The sequence below is a fragment of the Prunus persica genome, chromosome G1 (genome assembly GCF_000346465.2).
Source record: "Prunus persica cultivar Lovell chromosome G1, Prunus_persica_NCBIv2, whole genome shotgun sequence".
NCBI lineage: Eukaryota > Viridiplantae > Streptophyta > Magnoliopsida > Rosales > Rosaceae > Prunus > Prunus persica.
Window position 1 is genome coordinate 11,123,229 of NC_034009.1, and position 22,191 is coordinate 11,145,419.

At 36.2% G+C, this 22,191-nt stretch overlaps 2 protein-coding genes and 1 pseudogene across 2 annotated transcripts; 2 read left to right on the forward strand and 1 right to left on the reverse strand.

Annotated features, from left to right (window-relative positions):
• LOC109950582 lies at window positions 9,934-14,090 on the forward strand (annotated as a pseudogene).
• On the forward strand, window positions 15,450-18,141 carry LOC18791190 (CASP-like protein 1D1). The gene is made up of 3 exons (XM_007225788.2): window positions 15,450-15,883; window positions 17,217-17,343; window positions 17,525-18,141. Exons 1-3 carry the CDS (start codon window positions 15,633-15,635, stop codon window positions 17,747-17,749), a joined length of 603 nt encoding a protein of 200 aa, XP_007225850.1. The 5' UTR covers window positions 15,450-15,632; the 3' UTR covers window positions 17,750-18,141.
• LOC18792216 (divinyl chlorophyllide a 8-vinyl-reductase, chloroplastic) lies at window positions 18,477-20,187 on the reverse strand. The gene has a single exon (XM_007222541.2). The coding sequence runs from the start codon at window positions 20,045-20,047 to the stop codon at window positions 18,788-18,790; it is 1,260 nt and encodes a 419-aa protein (XP_007222603.1). The 5' UTR covers window positions 20,048-20,187; the 3' UTR covers window positions 18,477-18,787.

Sequence of the window (22,191 nt, forward strand, 5' to 3'; positions counted from 1 at the left end):
TTAATAGACAAAAAGTATTGGGATGTTTGCACATTTCTTCGATGTGGAACTTTTGCAAGTTGATGTGGTAGCGACGCATGTTCCGAAATCGGCACGATAACTTCCACCTTCAATAAAGACCCTTCAGCAGGGTCATCAAGGTCGTATCCCAAATTAGTGTTTGGTCGAAGCAAGGTACAACAAACTTTTGGCGCTTCGGTAGAGGCCCTTCGGCATGATGTCATTAAATGAAACTCTGATTTCTACCTATAAATCTTCTTTTGGCGCTTGAAAAGTACAACTGTTTTTTTTTAAAGCTTGGAGGACCACACCACAGCACAGATAACACCTTACTCCCCCCCTTAGTAAATAAAGTAATGTTTTGGCAAAAAAAATAAATAAATAAAGATAAATAAAGAAAATGAAGTTACCAAGTAGAAGATTCTCCCAATCTTAATAAGAATTAAACCAAGGGAGATTCACTATTATACCCAATATGGGGGCCCAAATTATAAAAATATCCTATATAAAATGGACTTTAGAAACACACCCAAAGCCCATTTACAACATAACAAAAAAGCTTTTAACTTCTTATAAATTACAAAACTGCCATCAATTTCTTAAAACAAGCCCAACCCCAAAATCTCATAAAAATACCCAAAGCACTCAATAGGGCATCAAAGTAATTTAATAATCAATATTAAATTCAATAAGGCCAGCTATCATTTTTTGGGTTTTTTTTGGGTTTGTTTATAGGAATTCAATTGTGTAGGGTTTATTTATAATATTAGTGCTAGAAATGGGTATATCACTAAATATCTCATAAACCAACTGAATGTCCTACGCGTATAATTTCAAGCATCCCTCTGAGACTTGATTTCCCCAAAAAGAAAAATTAGGTTTTCTAATTTTAACTTGAGTTCCCCTATATACCCCATGAGATGCCACTAACCCAAAAAAAATTCAGATAAACCATTTGGGAGGCAGAGAAAGTCAACTAAAAATTCCTCCCCTGAATTGAACCTATTAGTTTGCCTCTTATGTATTACTGATTGTTCATGACCACTCCCTAATATTGTCTTGTCAGCCTTAATCTGCTACGTATAATTGCCACTTGTAGCTCAATAACGTCTCTCTGCTACGTATAATTGCCACTTGTAGCTCAATATCGAGAGACGTTAAAAGTGATTAGTGATGGGATCAACTAAGAAGCCTGTCATTTACTTTTGCTGCAGTTTTCTAATTAGGAGCTTATTGATCGTGGCATCATTGATTTGTGTTGTGTCCATGTTAACTACCAGGCGATCAGAAGATTGGGAGGACGATACCTCTTACTACGGAACCTTTTTATTCAATTTTACTGCGTCGCCATCTTTCATGTGAGTTAAATTAAATATATATATGCATGCAACTCCCTAACCCTAAGTATCGAGAACATGTCTCTAATTGATACATTATTGACAATATCGATACAAACCTGTTCTTTAACAAAAGCAAAAGTTCTACCAAGAGTTATGTGTATAATCTAGATTAATTTGAAGGGTCTATTCTTTAGAGTGCTTTAGTATGAAGGTTTCTTATCATTAACGTTTGTTTACAATAGACAACACAAACCATTGTGCAAGATGAATTACAAAGTCTTCCTTTGCGCTTTAGATAACACTTTTGAAACTATTAGAAAGCACTCTCAAACTCAACCATTATTAGTCAAATGTTTCCTTTCTTTTCAATGCTTCTTAAGAATAATTTGTTTTGCAAAATATGTTTTTGCTAAGGGAGCTGTTGTTGCCAAAATTATAATGTGACAGTTGACACTGGGGCTGGTAGCCTCGGCCACTGGCAGCATTGGCTTTGTTGTATATAACTTACAAATGGGAAAAGATAACTTCAGCTGGTCGGAGTTCTGCAATGTTTACAACACCTTCTGCAACCATCTAGGATTCTCCGTCGGTGTCTCCATATTTGCCACCATTTTGCTCATCTTTCTTCTCTGGACCTCCCTCTTTTCTTTTTACAGAAGAATCTCAAAGAAGAGCCCACCACCACAATTAACACAGGCAGAGGCATAGTTGAAATTTTTTTTTCCCGTAATTTTTGTATTGTGAATCTCACCTCTGCATGTAACTGTACATTATGGTGATGCCATAAATGTGTTGTCTGAATAAAGGGTACCATTGTAATTTGCATCTCTCAAAGAGTGTCTATGAAATTGAATAAATGGACGAAGTTAAGCTGATCCCGTTTCAGCTGCTAAGTGGGTTTATATGTGAGATGTGACTATATATAAATATGGCTGAATTTGAGCCAATGATAATTAAGAAGTCATAATTTTCATTAGACGCCAGACTCTAATGCAAAATAAGATTCTATTATTTGTAAATACGGCTAATTAGATATTGCGAGATGCTATGTTGTTAGTCCGTACGCATTGACAAAGTGCTAAATTGTTGTACGTAATAATAGCCTAAAGCATAACATGTTAGACTGTCGAAGAAGAGAATATTATTTTCTAGAGAGAGATAACGACAAATATTATTAAGAAATCTTCTTTTGGCTTTTCGAAAGTATAGCACCTCCCTTTTCCCACGAGCTACAAGCTGTCATGCTTTTATTTAAGGAACCAAGTAGCTGATGATCTTCCCACTTAAGAAACCAATATTTGAAAGTCACACACAGAAAATGTCAAACCATCCCATTGACACAGAGACTTTAGCACCCAAAAAAAAATCACGTCGAGTGCCCTGTTTTTAATTCGAATTAAATTAATCTATAGCCCATGAGGTGATAAGAGAAAATTTCCATAGCATGAAACACATATAAATCATTCAGATCAACTCATCAGTCCGGCAGAGAATGTCTAAGTGTTCTGCATCTTATATATATATATATATACATCAACGATATATAATCTGGTAATCAAAGTCGATTTTAATCGGCCACTATATAATATTATAATGTAATTTTTACAATATATTATTCTCGTTCAGAAATATGTGAGAATTATTTATATAATACGCGAATTTTGTGTCTTACTAAAAATTTTGTAAAAAATGTGTATTAGGCAATAGAAATAAGTACGTACATGTACAATACGACTATTGTAAGTTTGCTTTTTTAAAAACGGGAGATGTATAAAGAACAAGAATGTATTATTAAAAAATACATACGTACATATATACAGTAATATATATAAAAGACTATATAGCCACTCAACTATACTATTTATTTATTTATTTATTTTAAAGGCACAGTTGGCTGCTACACTATTTTTAAAAAAAAATTATAAAAAAATTAAAGTATAGCCGTGCGGCTATACTATTTTATAAATAAAAAGTGACGTATAAAATGGTATAGCCGTGCGGCTATACTTTTTTAAAAAATATAAAAAAACCTGAGTACGGCCGTGCGGCTATACTATTTTTTAATTAAAAAAAGGGACCCATCGATTAGGCGCCACGTGTCAAAACAAGGCAACTTTTTGGAAAAAAATTAAAAACACGGGGTATAGCCGGGCGGCTGTACTATTTTCTTGTTAAAAAAAAACCCTCTAGCCATTAATTAGGTGTCACGTGTCAAAAAAAAGTACATCCGCCGGCTATACTTATGTGTTTTTAAAAAAAATCGTAGTATAGCCGTCCGACTATACTTATTATTATTATTTTTATAAAAGAACCCTCCTATTTGCATTGGTTTGTACTTTATAGATATTAATTTGCTAGTTTCAACAAATCCAAAGTGGATTTTAATCGGTCACTATATAATATTATAATGTAATTTTTATAATATATTATTCTTATTTAGTAATATGTGAGAATTATTTGTATAATACATGAATTTTGTGTGTCTTATTGAAACTTTTGTAAAACATATGCGTATTACGCAATAGAAATACGTACGTACATGTACAATACAACTATTGTATGTTTTTTTTTAAAAAACGGGTGATGTGTATAGAGCACGAATGTATTATTAAAAAATATGTACGTACATATATATAGTAATATATATATAATACTATAGCTACTCATCTATACTATTTATTAAAGAAAATTAAAATATATATATAAAGCCGGATGATTACACTATTTTTTTTTTAAAAAATAGAAAAAAATAGAGTATAGCCTTGCAGCTATACTATTTAATAAAAAACCGCACGGCACATGCGTGTAAAATAGTATAGTCGGGCAGCTATACTGTTTAAAAAAATATAAAAACCTGAGTCCAGCCGTACGGCTATACTATTTTTTAGATTAAAAAAAACCATCAATTAGGCGCCACGTGTCAAAACAAGGAAACTTTTTGAAAAAAAATTAAAAACATGGGGTATAGCCGTGCGGCTGTACTATTTTATTGTTAAAAAAACCCTCGAGCCATTAATTAGGTGCCACGTGTCAGAAAAAATGCAATATTAATCGGTCACTATATAATATTATAATGCAATTTTTATAATATATTATTCTTATTTAGTAATATGTGAGAATTATTTGTATAATACGTGAATTTTGCGTGTCATACTAAAGTTTGTAAAAAATATGCGTATTAAGCAATAGAAATATGAACGTACATGTACAATACGACTACTATACGTTTGCCTTTTAAAGTGTATAGCCGCGTGTCTTTACGGGGATCTTTATTTTTAATAAATTGTATAGCCGGGTGGCTATACTTTTTTGACACTGTGCGTGCCTAAGTTCTAGGCGGTAAAAATTAAAAAAAAATTATATGTATGTATATATTTATTTTAAATTGTATAAATTGTATAACCGCTTGGCTACACGTGATTTTTTAATTTTTTTTAAAATAGTATAGCCGCACGGCTATACGTTATATCCTCGCACTGCAGCAACTTCCTGTGGCAATAGGTGTAAATTTAGCATACATCCACCTTTACACACTACCATTGTAGGTACCATCATAATGGTAGATGTGAAGCAAGAATAGGAAGAGTTTTTGGAAGCAAGTACCTCTACCTTGGCACTTACAGCAGTAAGTTATCTCTGATCAGTTATCTCCATAACTGATTATAACCTTATGCAACATATTCAAAAACTAGCTGCAATATAAACTATCATAAAAGAGAGTTGAAAACTATAATGAAGAAAATTTGCACTTACTGAGCAATGTGTCTTTTTAATCTCATTTGAGGCACTCAAGAGGAAGCAGCTCGTGCCTATGACATTGCAGCAATTGAGTAGAGAGGGATCAATGCTGTGACTAACTTTGACTTGAGTTCTTACATAAGATGGCTAAAGCCAAGAGCCTATTTAATAAATATTAATTTGCTAGTTTGTACTTTATATATATTAATTTGCTAGTTTCAACAAATTCAAAGTGGATTTTAGTCGGCCACTATATAATATTATAATGCAATTTTTATAATATATTATTCTTATTCAGTAATACGTGAGAATTATTTGTATAATACGTGAATTTTGTGTCTTACTAAAAATTTTGTAAAAATATGCGTACTACACAATAGAAATACGTACGTACATATACAATACAACTATTGTATGTTTGTTTTTTTTAAAACGGGTGACGTGTATAGAGCATGAATGTATTATTAAAAAATATGTACGTACATATATATAGTAATATATATATAAAAGACTATAGCCACTCATCTATACTATTTATTAAAGACAATTAATATATATATATATAAAGCCGGAAGGATACACTATTTTTTTATAAAAAAAATTAGAAAAAAGTAGAGTATAGCCTTGCAGCTATACCATTTAATATCAAAAAAAACGCATGGTGTATGCGTGTAAATAGTATAGCCGGGTGGCTATACTGTTTTAAAATATATATAAAAACCTGAGTACAGCCGTACGGCTATACTTTTAATAAAAAAAGGAACCCATCGATTAGCCGCCACGTGTCAAAAGAAGGCAACTCTTTGAAAAAAATTGAAAAGTATAGCCGTTCGGCCGTACTATTTTATTGTTAAAAGCACCATTTTGCTCAATCAACCAACAAAAGCAAATGCTTCAGACTCTCTATTTTCTTTTCTTTGATGCATCATGGGAAACAGAACTTAAGTCATATGGAAGAAATTTTGTTTCACTTTGTAAATAACAGAATTGGCGCATAAAAAAAGTACATGGCGTGATGAGATTGATGCTGCATATCGATGTAAATTAAATCATGTCCAGCATTGCTTGCAAGTTGCATGTTAACAACTTAATAACATCGAGTTTATGGTTTTGGTAATGTGATGTTTACAAACTTTTTTAATTTTTCATAGTTTCATCTCACCTTAATATAGGCTTGAGAGATTATTAACAAGAAAAAGAAAAAGTGTGAACGTTTCCAAAGTTGCATATGAATGATTTCTGAATACATTATCGTGCACTTTTTCGATTCAGGTTTATCGTCCCAGATTCATTCAACTTAAATGCTGCAGTTTGCCTCCTTTACAGAGATGTACAATTGACAAGTAATACAGTGGTTCGTTCTCAATATGTGGCACAATTGTATTTTAGCCATTTGAACTCTGTTTTCTAGTTCATTTCTATTCCTTTCATTTCATGTGGTCAGATTCTACATCAAACACTCACATTCAATTTTTTTTAACCCCTGTGATACATTGTTGCCTAAGCTGAAAACCACAAACCAGCAGATCCCATCTTGGTTGAGAGCATCGCGAGGGACTTCCATATACACCCGATACAGGTAAGTATTTCTCGAGACATGTCATTTGAGGGTATCAATAAATTAAAAAGGAAGTTCACTGGAAAAAAAAATAGATAAATGAAAAAGAAAGCAAAACACGACTTCCACAAGGCACTATCCTCAGTTGGATAGAAATCCACATATTATTTATTCTCTTTGATCCGGGGAACCCAGTGTTCATACTAGTTTGTAAGACAATAGCCGCTGCAAGTTAAACCTTGAAAGAAAACATTTTCAATTGGAACTTAGATGGTTCCCATGGAAGTCAGCCTAAAAGAACAATTACGAAATAACAACCTCATAAAAGTAGCACACCCTAGAAGTTCTAGGAACATCATACAATTAGTGACAATTCTGTAAGTGATGAAATTATGAACTTGATAAATAAATGGGCAAAGTACAAACTGAAAATGCAGTAAAGTTACGAGTAAACTGAATACTAGTTCCTGACCTCTGAATCATGCCCCTTACCCAAATACATGTATTGCACTTCATTTCCTCTCACGAACTTCAAAATTGCTTACTTTTATTTCTGAAGAGTTTTTGTTGTTTAGAAAGATAAAAGACTTTTAGGAAAGCCAATGCAATCAACCAGATCCCAGTCCACGGAACTGGTGGATCCTTGAAACATACAAGGGACACCTCCACTTCTTTGGAGGCATGATAGACAAGAGAGTGGATGGCATATATGTCGTGATCTGTGGGCCTCAAGTAATACAAAGCCATCTCAAAATCTAAATGCGACAATGCAGAGACTGCTTTGTCCAGCTTGTACTTGAGCAAGTTCCACCTTTGCATGAACTCAACATGTCAATTACTTTTGAGGAGCTTTCTTTCCCCACAATGTGCAGCTATGGATTCAAGAACATCCTTTATAAAAATTATAGTTTTCCTCTTTCCGTAAAGCCAAATACAAAAACCTTTATATTATAAATAACATATAAACAAATTTGGAAAGTTATTAAGATACAATGAAACTGAAGATTTAAAACAAATGGATAGGTAAGTAAAAGTAAAATAAATTATAAGTAAGAAGGTGAGCTTGGTACGATGAAGCACGTCAAAGAAGCTGTCCTAAAGCCTTTGTAGCCTCTCTACATGCAGGTACTAACGGTCTACAAAACTCCAAGATACGACCCTAATACACAAGCTCAAGATCCGCTATGAGCACGTTCACAGACGGATATGTTTCCAAGTCACATAACCATTGCCCAAAAATACTAATGGTGCGTTTGAATGAGGGAAATAAACTTGGGATTTTGACAAAACTCAGAATTTCTAAATTGACATGAACCCATTCCGGTGTTTGGATAAAAAAACATAGAAATTTAGAAATTCCGCGTGGAAAAAAAACATGGAATTTGGAGATCATAAATCCCAAGTTTAAATTCTATTTAAAAGTCGTCATTTTTAAAATCCCAAGAGAGATTGAGTTTAAAAAACAGATAACTTTACAAATAAAGGTTAATTTCCGTGTTTTAAATTAGTCGCCCAAAAAAGAAACTTTACAAATTCTAGAAAATTAATTTCCGTCATTTTAAATTCTGTCATTTATGAAATCCTTTGTACTTTTAAATTTCCTCATCCAAACGCACTGTAATAGAAAGTAGAGAATATATATAAAAGTAGAAAAAGAGAGAATTAGATTGTGGTGGTGATTGTGGTATGTGATATTCTAATCGTATATCAAATGTGAAGGAGGAGTAGCCATTTTTTAGGCATCCAAAAATATGTAACCGTCACCACATTAAACTATAAAATTAAGGGATTCAATATAGAAATAATACCTGAAAATTAAATATGTATAACCCCTACAATAAATAAAATAAAACAGCCAAAAGAAATAAATAAATCAAAACGGTTAAATTTTTTAAATTTCAAAATTCCAACACATCCACAACACTTGTTATGCTGTAATTGAATGATGTCAAAAGAACATTTCTATGAGCAGCATCCTTCTGCACAAATGACAATGATGAAACCTTAGAGAACAGGCCAAACGGAGTCTGCCCAACCAATGACGAACCGAGGATTTTTTACAAGGGTGGGCTAAGTTTTTTTTTGGACACCTATGTGATTCGGACTATAATCGGGTCCTCCAACAAAACACCCACAAGCTCAAGATGATCAAACCACCTATTCAACATCAGTTCATAACATCTTCACTACATAAAACCACCATCAATGTGTAGATAGAGAAACGTATGAAAAAAGAAGAAGAGAGAAATAGAGACTTAATAAAACAACAGAGAAACAAATAGAGAAAGACAAAAGGAAAGAAAGAGAAAGAAGAAAAATGGCGGAGAGAAAGAAGAAGAACAAGAAAAGAGAGAGAAGAAAGAAAAAGAAAAGAGAGAAGAGAGAGAAAAGAACGGCGAAAGGATTAAAGAAGAAAGAGAAAATAGAGAGAGAGAGAGAGAGAGAGAGAGAGAGAGAGAGAGAAATTTCGGGCTAAATTTTGATTTATCTAAATTTGGCTTACAAATTAAGCCTACTCGAAAAAATAGGACTGTATTGGAGCCCACTCTAGCCCTAACGTAGGTCTGCCCTTGTGCCCAACACTCCATGTGTAATCCACCAATGTAGTATTGTGCCTAGGGCTCAACAGCATATGGGTTGGTGACACTCCCCACATGCTCTGTAAAATTGAACCAACAAGCGGTCGCTCAAGCTCCCTTGCGTGTGTAAACACATGACGCCCGTTACAGCTATAATCACTCACAGTCTGTGTGTTCTTCGTCCTGACTGCAATGACCATGTCTTTAACAGCAACAGATTGGTGATACCTATTAAGCAACAAAATCATGCTGTAGTCCAAATCAAACACATAAACGGGAAGAACCCTACAGAAATCCTCCTCAGGAAACCCTGCCACCCTCCTAAACTCCTCAGCTGAATTAGACAATATCTGATGCAATCGCTTCGAGTGCAAATACTCACTTGCAATCAAAGTATAGTTATTAAACAAGAATCTCAATTTTTGGATAGTCATGTATGTTTTTGTTGTTGCTTTTGTGTTTAATGCAATATAATTTAATTTGTTAATGACATTTGTGTGCAACTACTCTTTAATTTGTTATTGCCTTTTCTTTTTTTTCCTATTAAACACAGATTACTTATTGGAGGCAGCAAGGGACCTTATAGGTGCACAATGAGCTTATTTTTGCACCAAACGTTTAACTTTATCAAATAGAAACATTTAAATTTTTATGAATTTGATTTCTGATTGTCATTACATATTTATTGATGGTGACTTTTAGTTATAAAAAATTGTTTATGACATTAAGTAGTATTTTCGTATTAGATTATGTGAGGCCTCAATTTAAGTTTCGCACAGGGCCCTCAAAATCTCAGAGACGGCCCTGCAAGAGGCCTGTGATTTACTTTTGCTTCAGTTTGCTTCTTAGGAGCTTATTGATCGCGGCATCAGTGGTTGGTGTTGTGTTCATGTTAATTAGCAAACAATCTGAGGACTGGTACTATGAAAAAGGGAATTTCTATGCAACCATTTCCTTCAAATTCAGTCAATCACCCGCCTTCATGTGAGTTTCATGCACCTACCCTTAATTATGTACGTTCTTCTCAATTTCTTTTTTCAGATTCTATTTTTGGGCTAGGCAAAGGACGCTGCTATAAGGCCGCGAGACCTATTACAAAATTTTGTTTTGGTTTATTTTGAAAAAATATAATTTTGTTTTTAATTTGGCAAGAGAGTAGCCCAGATACAATGCCAGCTCAAACCAAATACAAGGCCCCATCAAAATTTCGTTTTTTTATTCTTCTTTAGTTCAAAATTTTGTTTTGTTTGGTCAACAAATTATTCATATTAGCTCGTACCGATTATAACTTGCTAAATTAAGAGCAAGTAAAATTATTGTTTTAGTCTTTTTAGTCAAAATTTAACTTAAAAATAAATCGCATAATTATTCAACTCTCTACATTTAAAGATTGTGCAATAAAATAATTGTTTGTTGAAGAATACACAAAGTTCCACATCTAAAATTTAATAACATACAAAATCCCATATAATAAATGGATACACTCCTAATAATATCGAGATCTTTTATATAAAACCTCACACTTTCACAATCCCTAAATGTATGATCGAATCCAGATACTCTATAATCCAATTGAATAAATTTTTTTCCCATAATAAATTATTTCTATGCTTATGCCTGTGAAACGTTGGGCTCAGAAAACAAACAGGCAAACCATTTCTCTCTGGCAAGAAATGGTTGTTGACCAAAATGAATCGAAAAGTCAACCTCATAGGCAACAAATTTTACATCCTTATCTAGGAAAATATAAAATTCAAGCAATTGAACTTTTTTTTATAGTAAACAAGATTTTGTTTAGTGAGAGGATTTGATATAGTGACAACGATATATTTTGTTATTAATTTATTTTATACGTTAAATTAACTTGTTCAAGGACGAAGTCATCAGAAATTATTTTCTAGAGAGGCTAGGAATTTGAATACAAAGGTATGGAATTGGAACATCATTTTAATTATGTATACATTCAAATATGTTTATACCATATCTGACCAAGCAACTAGAAGCAACTCTAGGCAAAGGAAAGAGTCCCACATTGGAGTATTACAAGATGTGTAGACTCCCCCTCATCTATAAAAGGAGACCATTCTCCACTTAGGAAGGGATCCATCCATGGGCTGGGCTTTATCTTTAGTCATGGGCTTCTCCTTTCTTCCCTTTATATTTGGGTTCAACCCCACGTACAAATGTAAACACATACATTATTATAGTGAGAATATACTTCTCCGTGGACGTAGCCCATTCATTAAGGGTGAACCACGTATATCTTGTCTTCTGTATATTTATCGCTTGCCCAAATCCTCACACACTTGGTGAAGGTCCTCACCTTCACCCATCATCCATCACACATCATCACTAAGTTGGGCTCCAAAGTGCCGAACCATTTTTGAGCATCAACAGTTTGGCGCCGTCTGTGGGAATCGACACAAAAGGCTTCTGTCATTTTTCCTTTCTCCAGTGCCCTTCGGCACCCGGTCATCATTCGGGGCGAGTGATGCCTTCGGCACCCCGTCATCATTCGATGAGAGCGATGCCTTCGGCACTCCGTTATCATTCGGCGAGCGTGATGCCTTCGGCACCCGGTCATCATTCGATGTGAGTGATGCCTTCGGCACCCCGTCATCATTCGGCGAAAGCGATGCCTTCGGTACCTCGTCATCATTCGGCGCGAGCGATGCCTTCAGCACCCCGCCATCATTCGGCGAAAGCGATGCCTTCGGCACCTCGTCATCATTCGGCGAGAGCAATGCCTTCGGCACGAACGATGCCTTTGGCACCCCGCCATCATTCGGCGCGAGCGATGCCTTCGGCACCCCGCCATCATTCGGCTCAAACGATGCCTTCGGCACCCCAGCATCGTTAGACGAGAGCGATGCCTTCGACACTCCGTTATCATTCGGCGAGCGTGATGCCTTCGGCACCCGGTCATCATTCGACGTGAGTGATGCCTTCGGCACTCCGTCATCAATCGGCGAAAGCAATGCCTTCGGCACCCCGTCATTATTCGGCGCGAGCGATGCCTTCGGCACCCCGCCATCATGCAAACGATGCCTTTGGCACCCCGGCATCATTAGACGAGAGCGATGCCTTCGGCACTCCGTTATCATTCGGCAAGCGTAATGCCTTCGGCACCCGGTCATCATTCGACGTGAGTGATGCCTTCGGCACTCGGTCATCATTCGGGAAAAGCGATGCCTTCGGCACCCCGTCATCATTCGGCGAGAGCGATGCCTTCGGCACCCCGTCATCGTTCGGCACGGGCATTGCCTTCGGCACCTCGTCATCATTCGGCGCAAGCGATGCCTTCGAGACCCCACCATCATTCGGCGCAAACGATGCCTTCGGCACCCCGGCATCATTAGACGTGAGTGATGCCTTCGGCACCCGGTCATCATTCGGCGAAAGCGATGCCTTCGGCACCCCGTCATCATTCGGCGAGAGCGATGCCTTCGGCACCCAATCATCATTTAGCGCGAGCCATGCCTTCGGCACCCACTTACTCCATCACACTAAGAGAGGTGCATGCGATCTATATGGATTCAGTGGCTTACTCAAATTATACCGAACGGTAATCTGAGTGCAGCCTTTTAATGGCCATCCAAAATTACCAAGCGGCAACGGCAGAAAAGTCTACTCACAACTCCAAGTGCTATAACAAACGGCACCATCCACACCACACTACTCGGAAGAAGACTAAGGTGTTGCTCAGTTAGTGCATTGAAAATTACAAGTCCTCAACTAAGAAGTACCTCCTTACTTGAGAACTTAGGGGACTTCTGTTTATACCATATCTGACCAAGCAACTAGAAGCAACTCTAGGCAAAGGAAAGAGTCCCACATTGGAATATTACAAGATGTGTAGACTCCCCCTCATCTATAAAAGGAGACCATTCTCCACTTAGGAAGGGATCCATCCATGGGCTGGGCTTTGTCTTTAGTCATGGGCTTCTCCCTTCTTCCCTTTATATTTGGGTTCAACCCCATGTACAAATGTAAACACATACATTATTATAGTGAGAATATACTTCTCCGTGGACGTAGCCCATTCATTAAGGGTGAACCACGTATATCTTGTCTTCTGTATATTTATCGCTTGCCCAAATCCTCACACACTTGGTGAAGGTCCTCACCTTCACCCATCATCCATCACACATCATCACTAAGTTGGGCTCCAAAGTGCCGAACCATTTTTGAGCATTAACAAAATAAGTTTAATTTGATTTCAAAACCCAAATTTCAATCTAATAAAACCCTGCAGATACTATGTTACAGGGGTTTATGCTACCATTACTACGTTTACATCATTTTTAGTCATCTTAGCTCCAGCTTCCTCAGCAATCTTGGTCTTTTTTGCGCTTTTTGATGTGGTTAGCTTTCTCTCTCACACAAACTCCTTTTGCATAATTTTCTAATATAAAAATAGATATGTTGGGAGACTATGAATTTGAATCAAAAATTCAATCAATGGTCAACTTAACCGATTCAGATTGACAGTTTAACAATGCAACATTTCCGTATACGTTGTGTGTGACAGTTGATATTAGGGATCATAGCCTCAGCGATATATTGCGAAGGAGCAACGATGACTTTAGCTGGTCGGATTTCTGCTATGCTTACAGCAGCTTCTGTCTACATCTTGGAGTCTCCTTCGGGGTCTCCATATTTGCCTCCATTTTGCTCATCTTGCTTCTCTGGACCTCCATCATTACCCTTTGAGGATCTCCAAACAGACCTATTCTCGTAATGCTAGTGCTAGTGCTGGCCCACCTCCAGAGTCACCAGCTGCACCACATACATATAACTAGAATCCTTTTGCTGTAAATATATGTGGGCTGTGTGTTGGGAATTTGACGTCTACATGTAAATTTGTTTGCCCACTTGAGGTATGGTAATCTCATATTCTAATATAAGTGTGAGTTATTTGTGATAAAAATATATTTGGTATTTTGGAATTCACGAAGCTTTATATCGTTTTTCTTTTAAAATTTTAAAAAAATTGTTCGTGAGATTTGAACTCAGAATCTTTTATGATAAAAATGGACTATAATTTCTGCGATACCAACCGTCGTCATCGATCGGCAAATTCACAAGGTATCATCTAGGTTGAGTTGAACAAGGCCCCTATAGATATTTAGTGATAGCAGAGGTGACCCAAGTGATGGTTACGTAAGTCATAATAATATATAGGCACCCCATTTGGGTCCAACTAATGGGATAAGCACTATATGTTTATATTTCACAATGACGTGTACGTCCAGTAGATGAAAATTAATTTTATATAATCATTTCATTATCCTCTACTGTAGTGAAATCTCTTGAAAGTTCTGTTGACAACAAAGTCTGCACTGCAATGCAAAAGAAAAGATTGAACCGAAGTAGCTAAAGCTTAATTTCTTGCAGGCTACTCATTTGAATTTGAATGGTAGGTGATAAAATGCAAAAGAAAGTTGGCCACTTTCGTGACAGATATGCATTGCACACATAATATTATTTTTTTCTCCAATCATTTGCGTTTGATAAAAGATCCTAAAGAAAAAGAAAAAGACACTTGCACTTTCTTTTGTTTTAAATGAGCCCATTGTATTATTGTATACTGCTTGATTGATTAGAAAGGGGAAAAGAAACAAAAGAAGAATTTGCTTTCATGCATATATAGTCATCTGCTACAATCTAGGTGAGGAAAAAAAGGGAAAAAACTTCCCTGTTGCCGTTATAAGTAGGAACTTCTATATTCATGTCAATGACAGTACGATATATGTGTGTTGAAGTTTTTCTTTTTGTGTTTTTATGAATTACTTTTGTACATGTGTCAAACCGTGATTTGAAAGAAGAATGAGAATCTCCTATCAGGGAATGAGGCAATCAGTATTCGAATAACTAAAAAAAAATAGGAAAGAAGGAAATTAGTGATAAGGGTTCTAGAGATTGAACAGCCACACGCAAATTGTATGTTGATGTGACTTTTAACTACAAATTAAACGAGGGAATATATATTTAAAGTAATTTCAACCAAACTTTTGAATTCACAAAACAGCTTTTATTAAATTATCAGAATTACTGCTCTCTGTTTTATAATTGTCTAGAATTTGTACAAGGAAGCTATCAACTTTGTCTGGCTTATATTCTAATCTACTCATTTTTATTGGTGACATTTAGAAGAGAAAAAGAAAACCAGGAAGTCTATGGTGTATAAGATAATGATCAAAGGTTTCATACTCAACCAACTAAACACTTTTCAAATAAATTCACTTGCGTGCAGGAAACTCCAACTAAATTTGTATTTAGACGATTTAGTGTTCACCAAACATAATATATATAACATACTCATTGTGCACCTTTCCCTCCACCATTTACTACTACAGCTACACTTAAGACTTCTGCTTCGCTTAACCAAACTTAACTGAGCCCATACCAGCTTCCATGGGATCTACAGATAAGCCGGCTGACCTGGAAACCGCCAAGGAAGTCCCGCCACCACCAAAAGGGGCGGCCTACGGGTCTACGCCTCCTCCCCCTAAACACGATTACTTCTTTGTAGTTGATGTGGTTCTCAGGTTCCTAGTGTTTGCAGCATCACTTACAAGTGTGTTGGTCATTGTCATTAGCAAGCAAACAGTTCATCTAGGTCCTAGAATATCGGTGGCCAAGTTTAATCACTCTCCGGCCTTCATGTGAGTAATTTACATGCACCCAAAATGCTTTTTCAAGCTTTTGCTAGCATAGCATATATTTAGATGCATGGTTACAGCTTTCTCAACACAAACATGCACATATTATGTTTGATTGTTCATCTTGCAGACAGAACACTCTTGGTGCCTCTAATTAGTTCTGTTTTCAAAAGCTCAACAATTATTTATCTCCATGAGAATCCTAAATGAAATTTCTTGATGGACAAGGAATAACCAAAATTCTCTTCATGTTATTCTTCTTTCCAAAAAATTTAATATAAAAAAAAAAAAATTACACTCTAAACTCTTAGACATGTTCTAGTCGGCATGGGACTTTCTATTTTCTCTACAATTCTTAAGAGTCTTACCCTTTATGCTTGAAATCAGCTTTTCATCTATCTACTTGTATCAATCATTTTAGGTGAGATTGCTTGTATAGGAAGTACTTCTGCTCATAAGTACTTTTATTAGAATTAAAACGTCAATTTTTTTTTATGCTTTCTGAAAAAGCATAGTGCTTCTTCTGAAAACACTTATAACCCACAAGCACTTTAAAATTATTATAATATATGTACAGAACAAATGATCAAATAAGTAAATTCAGTTTTATTTTTCTTCTTGTGTTGTGTTTTTTCCCCTAGCTATATAGGAACATGTATATGCGTATAGACTAGGATGCTTTCCTACCAAAAAATTAGGTAAATCTCCAACCACCAGCCACCTGTTACAGTTGAATCAGAAAGATTACCTGCTGAAGATTAAGCAATGTTTTAGTTTTTAAGCACTCTAATCTTTGCTTTTCCTTCCTTTAACATGGAATCTATCTATCTAATCTTCTCTTTTGGGAGTAGTGGGATTCTCTTTTTATAAAAATGGAGATGGCATCAAGCTTAGAAACCTATGCATGTCATCCACTCACCCACAAGAGGATTTTCTAATAATCTTAGTAATAGGATGGGCCCACAATTAAAGATATTCCTCTTACCAAATTGGGGCATCTAATTTCTTAAATTAGTGGTTTCCACAAGGAGAAAATATTGTATACGATTTGTATATCTCACCATAATTAAATATTTGACCAGAAATGAGGATTGAATTGTGAAAGAGAGGTTGTATATACAATATCTCCCACTAGAGAGATGTCTCTGATGGCTGATGACAAGGTGGCTTGCCCCTAGAAAACATGATATAAAGGAAAAGGACATGTTAAACAAACAAAAAAGTCCTAAACCACCACAATAGTTAATAATATGCAAGGGTAGGTTGCTCACAAATAGAATAAGGATATCAGATCACAACAGCTTTTATCTTGGTTTGATGTATCTTCTTGTTTCAGATACTTTGTGGCGGCACTATCAGTTGCAGGCCTCTACGCCATTCTTACTACGCTAGCATCCCTTTCAGTCATCTGGAAGCCAATCCTCTCAACAAAGTTCTTGCTTCATTTTGTATTTTTGGATGTGGTAAGTTCTAATCTGTTTTCTTATATGTACCAACAGCATAAACAATTCACATAGTATGCTGGCACTTACATTTCAAGCTCGTTTGTAGTGTAATCCAAGCGGCTAAAATTTGTTCCTTTCAGTCTTGTTATGGTAAAACACAAGATTGACAAACTATGCATGTGCAATGCTTATGATGCAGCTAGTATTGGGTCTGGTAGCCTCGGCCACTGGCACAGCCGGGGGTGTTGCATATATCGGATACAAGGGCAATGAACATACGCAGTGGCAGAAAGTGTGCTCTACTTTTGATAAGTTCTGTCAACACGTTGTAGGCGCTCTGGCTACCTCATTGTTTGCCTCAGTTTTGCTTGTCCTTCTGGTCTGGCTCTCCACTTTCACTCTCCACCGAAAAATTCCCAAATAGAGTTTGAGCAGATGGCCATACATTATATTAGAATCCTACCCACATCCCATCAGATATTTTGTGTGTGTATGTGTTGTGTGTTTCATATTGAATCTTAGTGTTTGTGGATTTGTGTATATTTATAGGTTCGTTTCTTGTGTAAATGTTTTCTATTTGTACGGTATATCTATCTTGTCTCTGATGTGTCTTGTATGATATGTAAGCCTCATGGATGAATCTTAGTGTGTGGATTTCTGTACATTTGCAGGTTGTTTTGAATTTTAACTGTCATCTACTTGTAGTTTTGTACGGTATTGATTTGTCTTGAATCATTTGTAAGTCAGGACTCATGTCCTGGTCATGGGTTTTCTAAGTGCAATTGAATGAGAATTAGTTGCTGTTGCAATTGCAAATCTGTTTCCTCCTGTGTTTTGGTTCATATGTTAACCTACCTCACAAAATTACAAAGAAATTACTATGTGATTTCCATCTTCTTTAATGTGGAAAGAAAGCCAATACAAGGAAAAGCAAAAAAATATGAACTGCATTTGACATGGCATATCAGGAAGGAAACCCACATGACCAAGACCAACTAAAGTTCAGTTGCAAAATGAAAAGTACATGAATGTAGACTGCCTATGTAGAAGTATATGAGCTTTACTTGAAGTTTCAGCTCATTCTTTTTCATAGCTTGCCTAGAAAGAAGATTAAGTACACCACATCGATACGCATTTTGCACCATAGGAACAAAATAAATGAAAAGTATATCTAGTACCCAACCTGACTAATTACAGGTTGCAACTTGCAAGACATTAAAATCTAACAAGTGATTACATTATGGGCTTAAATAAACAATTTGATGATATGAATTATGATGATGTAATTGAAGAATCAGTAAAGCATCTTACAGCAATGATCATAATCACTGGCTTGTCACTCATACAGAATACAGTTGGTGTACTGATAAGAAACTGCATACCTTAAAGCAGACTATAGTACAAAACTGGTTGAACCAATTGAGGAAGTGAATGTACAAACTTGTTACCATAGCCCAACTTCTTAGAAAATTGTCTGTTCCCCTAATTCCTGTCCAGCCATTCCCTCCCTCAGCACAGTCTCAAAGAATTCTTCCAATGTGTCTTTACCATAGCTTGGTGTTTTCTCAGCATTATATTCTCCAGTCTCAGGATCCAAAACCAACATACTCTCAGCTGCATAATACCTCCCAATCTTCCCAAATTCAGCAGTATCTTCCATTGAAGGAAAGATCTTTACGAGGAAATCGAGAACCCCGATAGCGAAGTCCATTATTTCGATGGGCACTTTCAAGAACTTGGGTTCCCTCCCCACAAGTCTAAACAGCAACTCCCCCTGCTCCAATGGTGTCAAGGCCTTCCCGGGTCCGCCAATAGGCAAAACCTGGTTAATTTTGTTTTCACTCAACGCACAATCCGAAATAAACGAAGCCAAATCCGCCTCACTAATTGGCTTGCAAGCACACAACTTTCCATCCCCAAACATCACATAAGGCTTTCCATCTTTCACCAACTCAACCTGGCCACCCAAGCTCTTAAAGAATGCAGTTGGCCTCACAATACTGTAAGTGAACCCATTGTCCTCTTCAGCTTCTCTGATCAACTCGGACTCGAATTTCAGCTTTGCACGCTGGAACTCAAGAAGGGGCTTCTGCACACAAATTGCAGAAAGCAATACAAAATGTGAAGCCCCACGTCTCCTACCGGCAACAAGACTATTCTTTGTTGCCTCATAGTCTATCTTCCAAGAGTCCTTTACACCACCAGAACGGCTAGCAAGGCATGAAACAACAACATCAATTGAAACCCCAAAGTTTTCCAAAGATTTCTCCAAAGTATCCAAATGGGTAACATCTGAAAAGCACACATTGGCTCCTTTCAACTGATTCAAAGTCTCATCCTTGCTAACCTTACCTCTAATTCCACTCTTCTCCCTAGCAACGGCTATAACATTGAACTCTCTATTAACTAACTCCTTAACCACAAATTTTCCAATGTACCCAGTTGCACCCACCACCAAAATGTTGATATCTTTTGGGTTTTTGCCTCTGAATGAAGGTGGAGAGGCGGTTTCAGCAGTTGGCGTCGCTGAAGCTGAAATGGGTTTTGTTCTTTCTTTGCTAAACTTGAAAATTTCAGATAAGTTTAAAGAAGAAGATGGGGAACCATAAGGAACAGAGCTTACCTTAGCTTGGTTGGTGAACTGGGAAGAGAAACGTGTTAAGAAGCTTTGGTTCTTTGCTGAATGAAGACTGAATACAATGGAGGAGAAGCACAGTGACATTTTTTTTCCCCTTCGCTTGTTCAATTTCAGGAAGCTTGTGGTTTCAGTTCAGTGGAATTCATGGTCGTTTTGGAGCTGATACTCTATCTGAGAGTAGGATCCAAATGATAGGTGGATATAAATGATGACGTGTAAATCTACAGTTTCTATTTCTAAAAAAACAAAAATTAATTGAAATTATTTCCCAAAACTTAAAACTCATAAACATAAAATATAGCAAGAGGGTGTTAGTTGGATTCGTCCAGACTTTTGGTGTATCCGTGTGTATGAGTTTTCCTCTCTTTTTCCTAATTTTGGCACAAAAATAAAAAATATAAAATAAATAAAAAATAAAATAAATAGTAATTCACATCTCATGAACAATAGTTGTTAAATAAAATAAAAATTCGAAATTAAGTTAGCATAAATCCAAATAAAAAAGCCGAAATATTTTGATCTACAAAACTATACAAGGGAGAGAGCATAGATGTAAGAGTGTGTCATTTTAAGCTCATTCTATTCATCTTTTTGTGTTAATAATTTTATACATAAATATACACATCAAGATGCTAATTTCTGGGTTTGGACTATAAGATTACCATTTTTCAGCTGGTAAGACATGCTAATCAATGTGTTTTTTTTTTTGGTCGAACATGCTAATCAATGTTGGTAGAATTAATTAAGTTGGAGATGTAGAAGTTTTGACCATTACTCCAAGCCTCTTTTTATGCAGAAGTGCAAGCCAACCAAGTTATGCAGCTGATTGAGGCTCTTTCTCTGGTTTGGGAGGTATATATCTACATCCTTATGACCAATTCCTAGGGTGTGCATACTAAAAGAGCAATATTTTCCAAATTTCTCTTTCAAAACTCAGTTGGGTCATCACCAAGGAGAAGGTAAAATTGGGTACGATATATACCAACTCAATCCATATGGAATTCTGAGCATTCACACACACATACCTTTTTTTTGGATTCACACACACGTAGGCAAAGTTAAGGAAGCAGAGTTTTGGAAGTCAACTAGAACTTTCAAGACTAACACTTTTTGAGGACTAAGTCTTCTTGTTAGTCAACCAAGGAAGTTTCTCTGGCCAAAGAAAATCCAAGGAAATTGCATACTTGGGACAATTTCTTCTTGGCCAAACTTCTTACCACAAAAAAAAAAATAAATAAATAAAAATAATAATAAATCCCAATCATTTCTCTGGGGGAAGAAGAAAAAACAAAAGGCCAAGCCACCAAAAGAAAAATCCCTTAGCTAAATATTGTGATTTGTGAAGCTGGATCATAAGGAAATGAACTTGGAAGAATGCACATGAAAGCAGAAACAAGTACCATAAAATTAGAGAGAGCAAAACAATATCTAATTTATTATGAATTTATAAATTGCCCCCGAGTCTTATTACAACTGGAAAAGATCATGTTTCCAAGACCTTGTCACAAGCACATATTACATCTGATTTACATCAGATTGAACCAATATAACTATGAAACCAACCATGATTATTAGCAGCACCTCTATGCAGGAAAAAGGAGAAAAATTACTGAGAGGTCAAGACTCAACAGCAGCGATACACGGCAACAACCCGGCCACGCCGCGGTGGTGGAGAGAAAACTGTCATAATGAGAAGAGCTACGACAATCACCACCAGAACTGTTGCGAGACTAAAACCACCATCATCATCTTCAGAGCAGCAATACTTTCCCATATGCAATATATATATATATGTCACCTCTACAAACCACAAGCTTGAAGCTCTAAACTATGAGGCAAAAGTTGCAAAAACTTGAAGCTCTACACTTCCAAGGGAAAGTTGCAAAAGCTAGAAAGCTTTTTGCAAAGGGAGTATGAGAGGGAGTGAATTTGAGGGGTTGGAAATTATTGGTTCCCCAACTTCTAGTTATAGACTAAATTAAGTCAGGTTGACTTGAATTCTTTATTATTTTGAACTCTAATTTGGACCTGCCTCGAAATTACACTTTGTTTAATTATTGCATCATCTCCTACCCTACGTTTCTAGATTAGCATGACCAGTGCAGGAAAATTCCTCTCTCTTACGGTCTTACCCACCTAATAAGTCAAGATCTGAACATTATAAAACAAATTATGCTCTATCATGTTTGTTTCTGTTCCAATTAGATACAATATATTTTACCAAATAA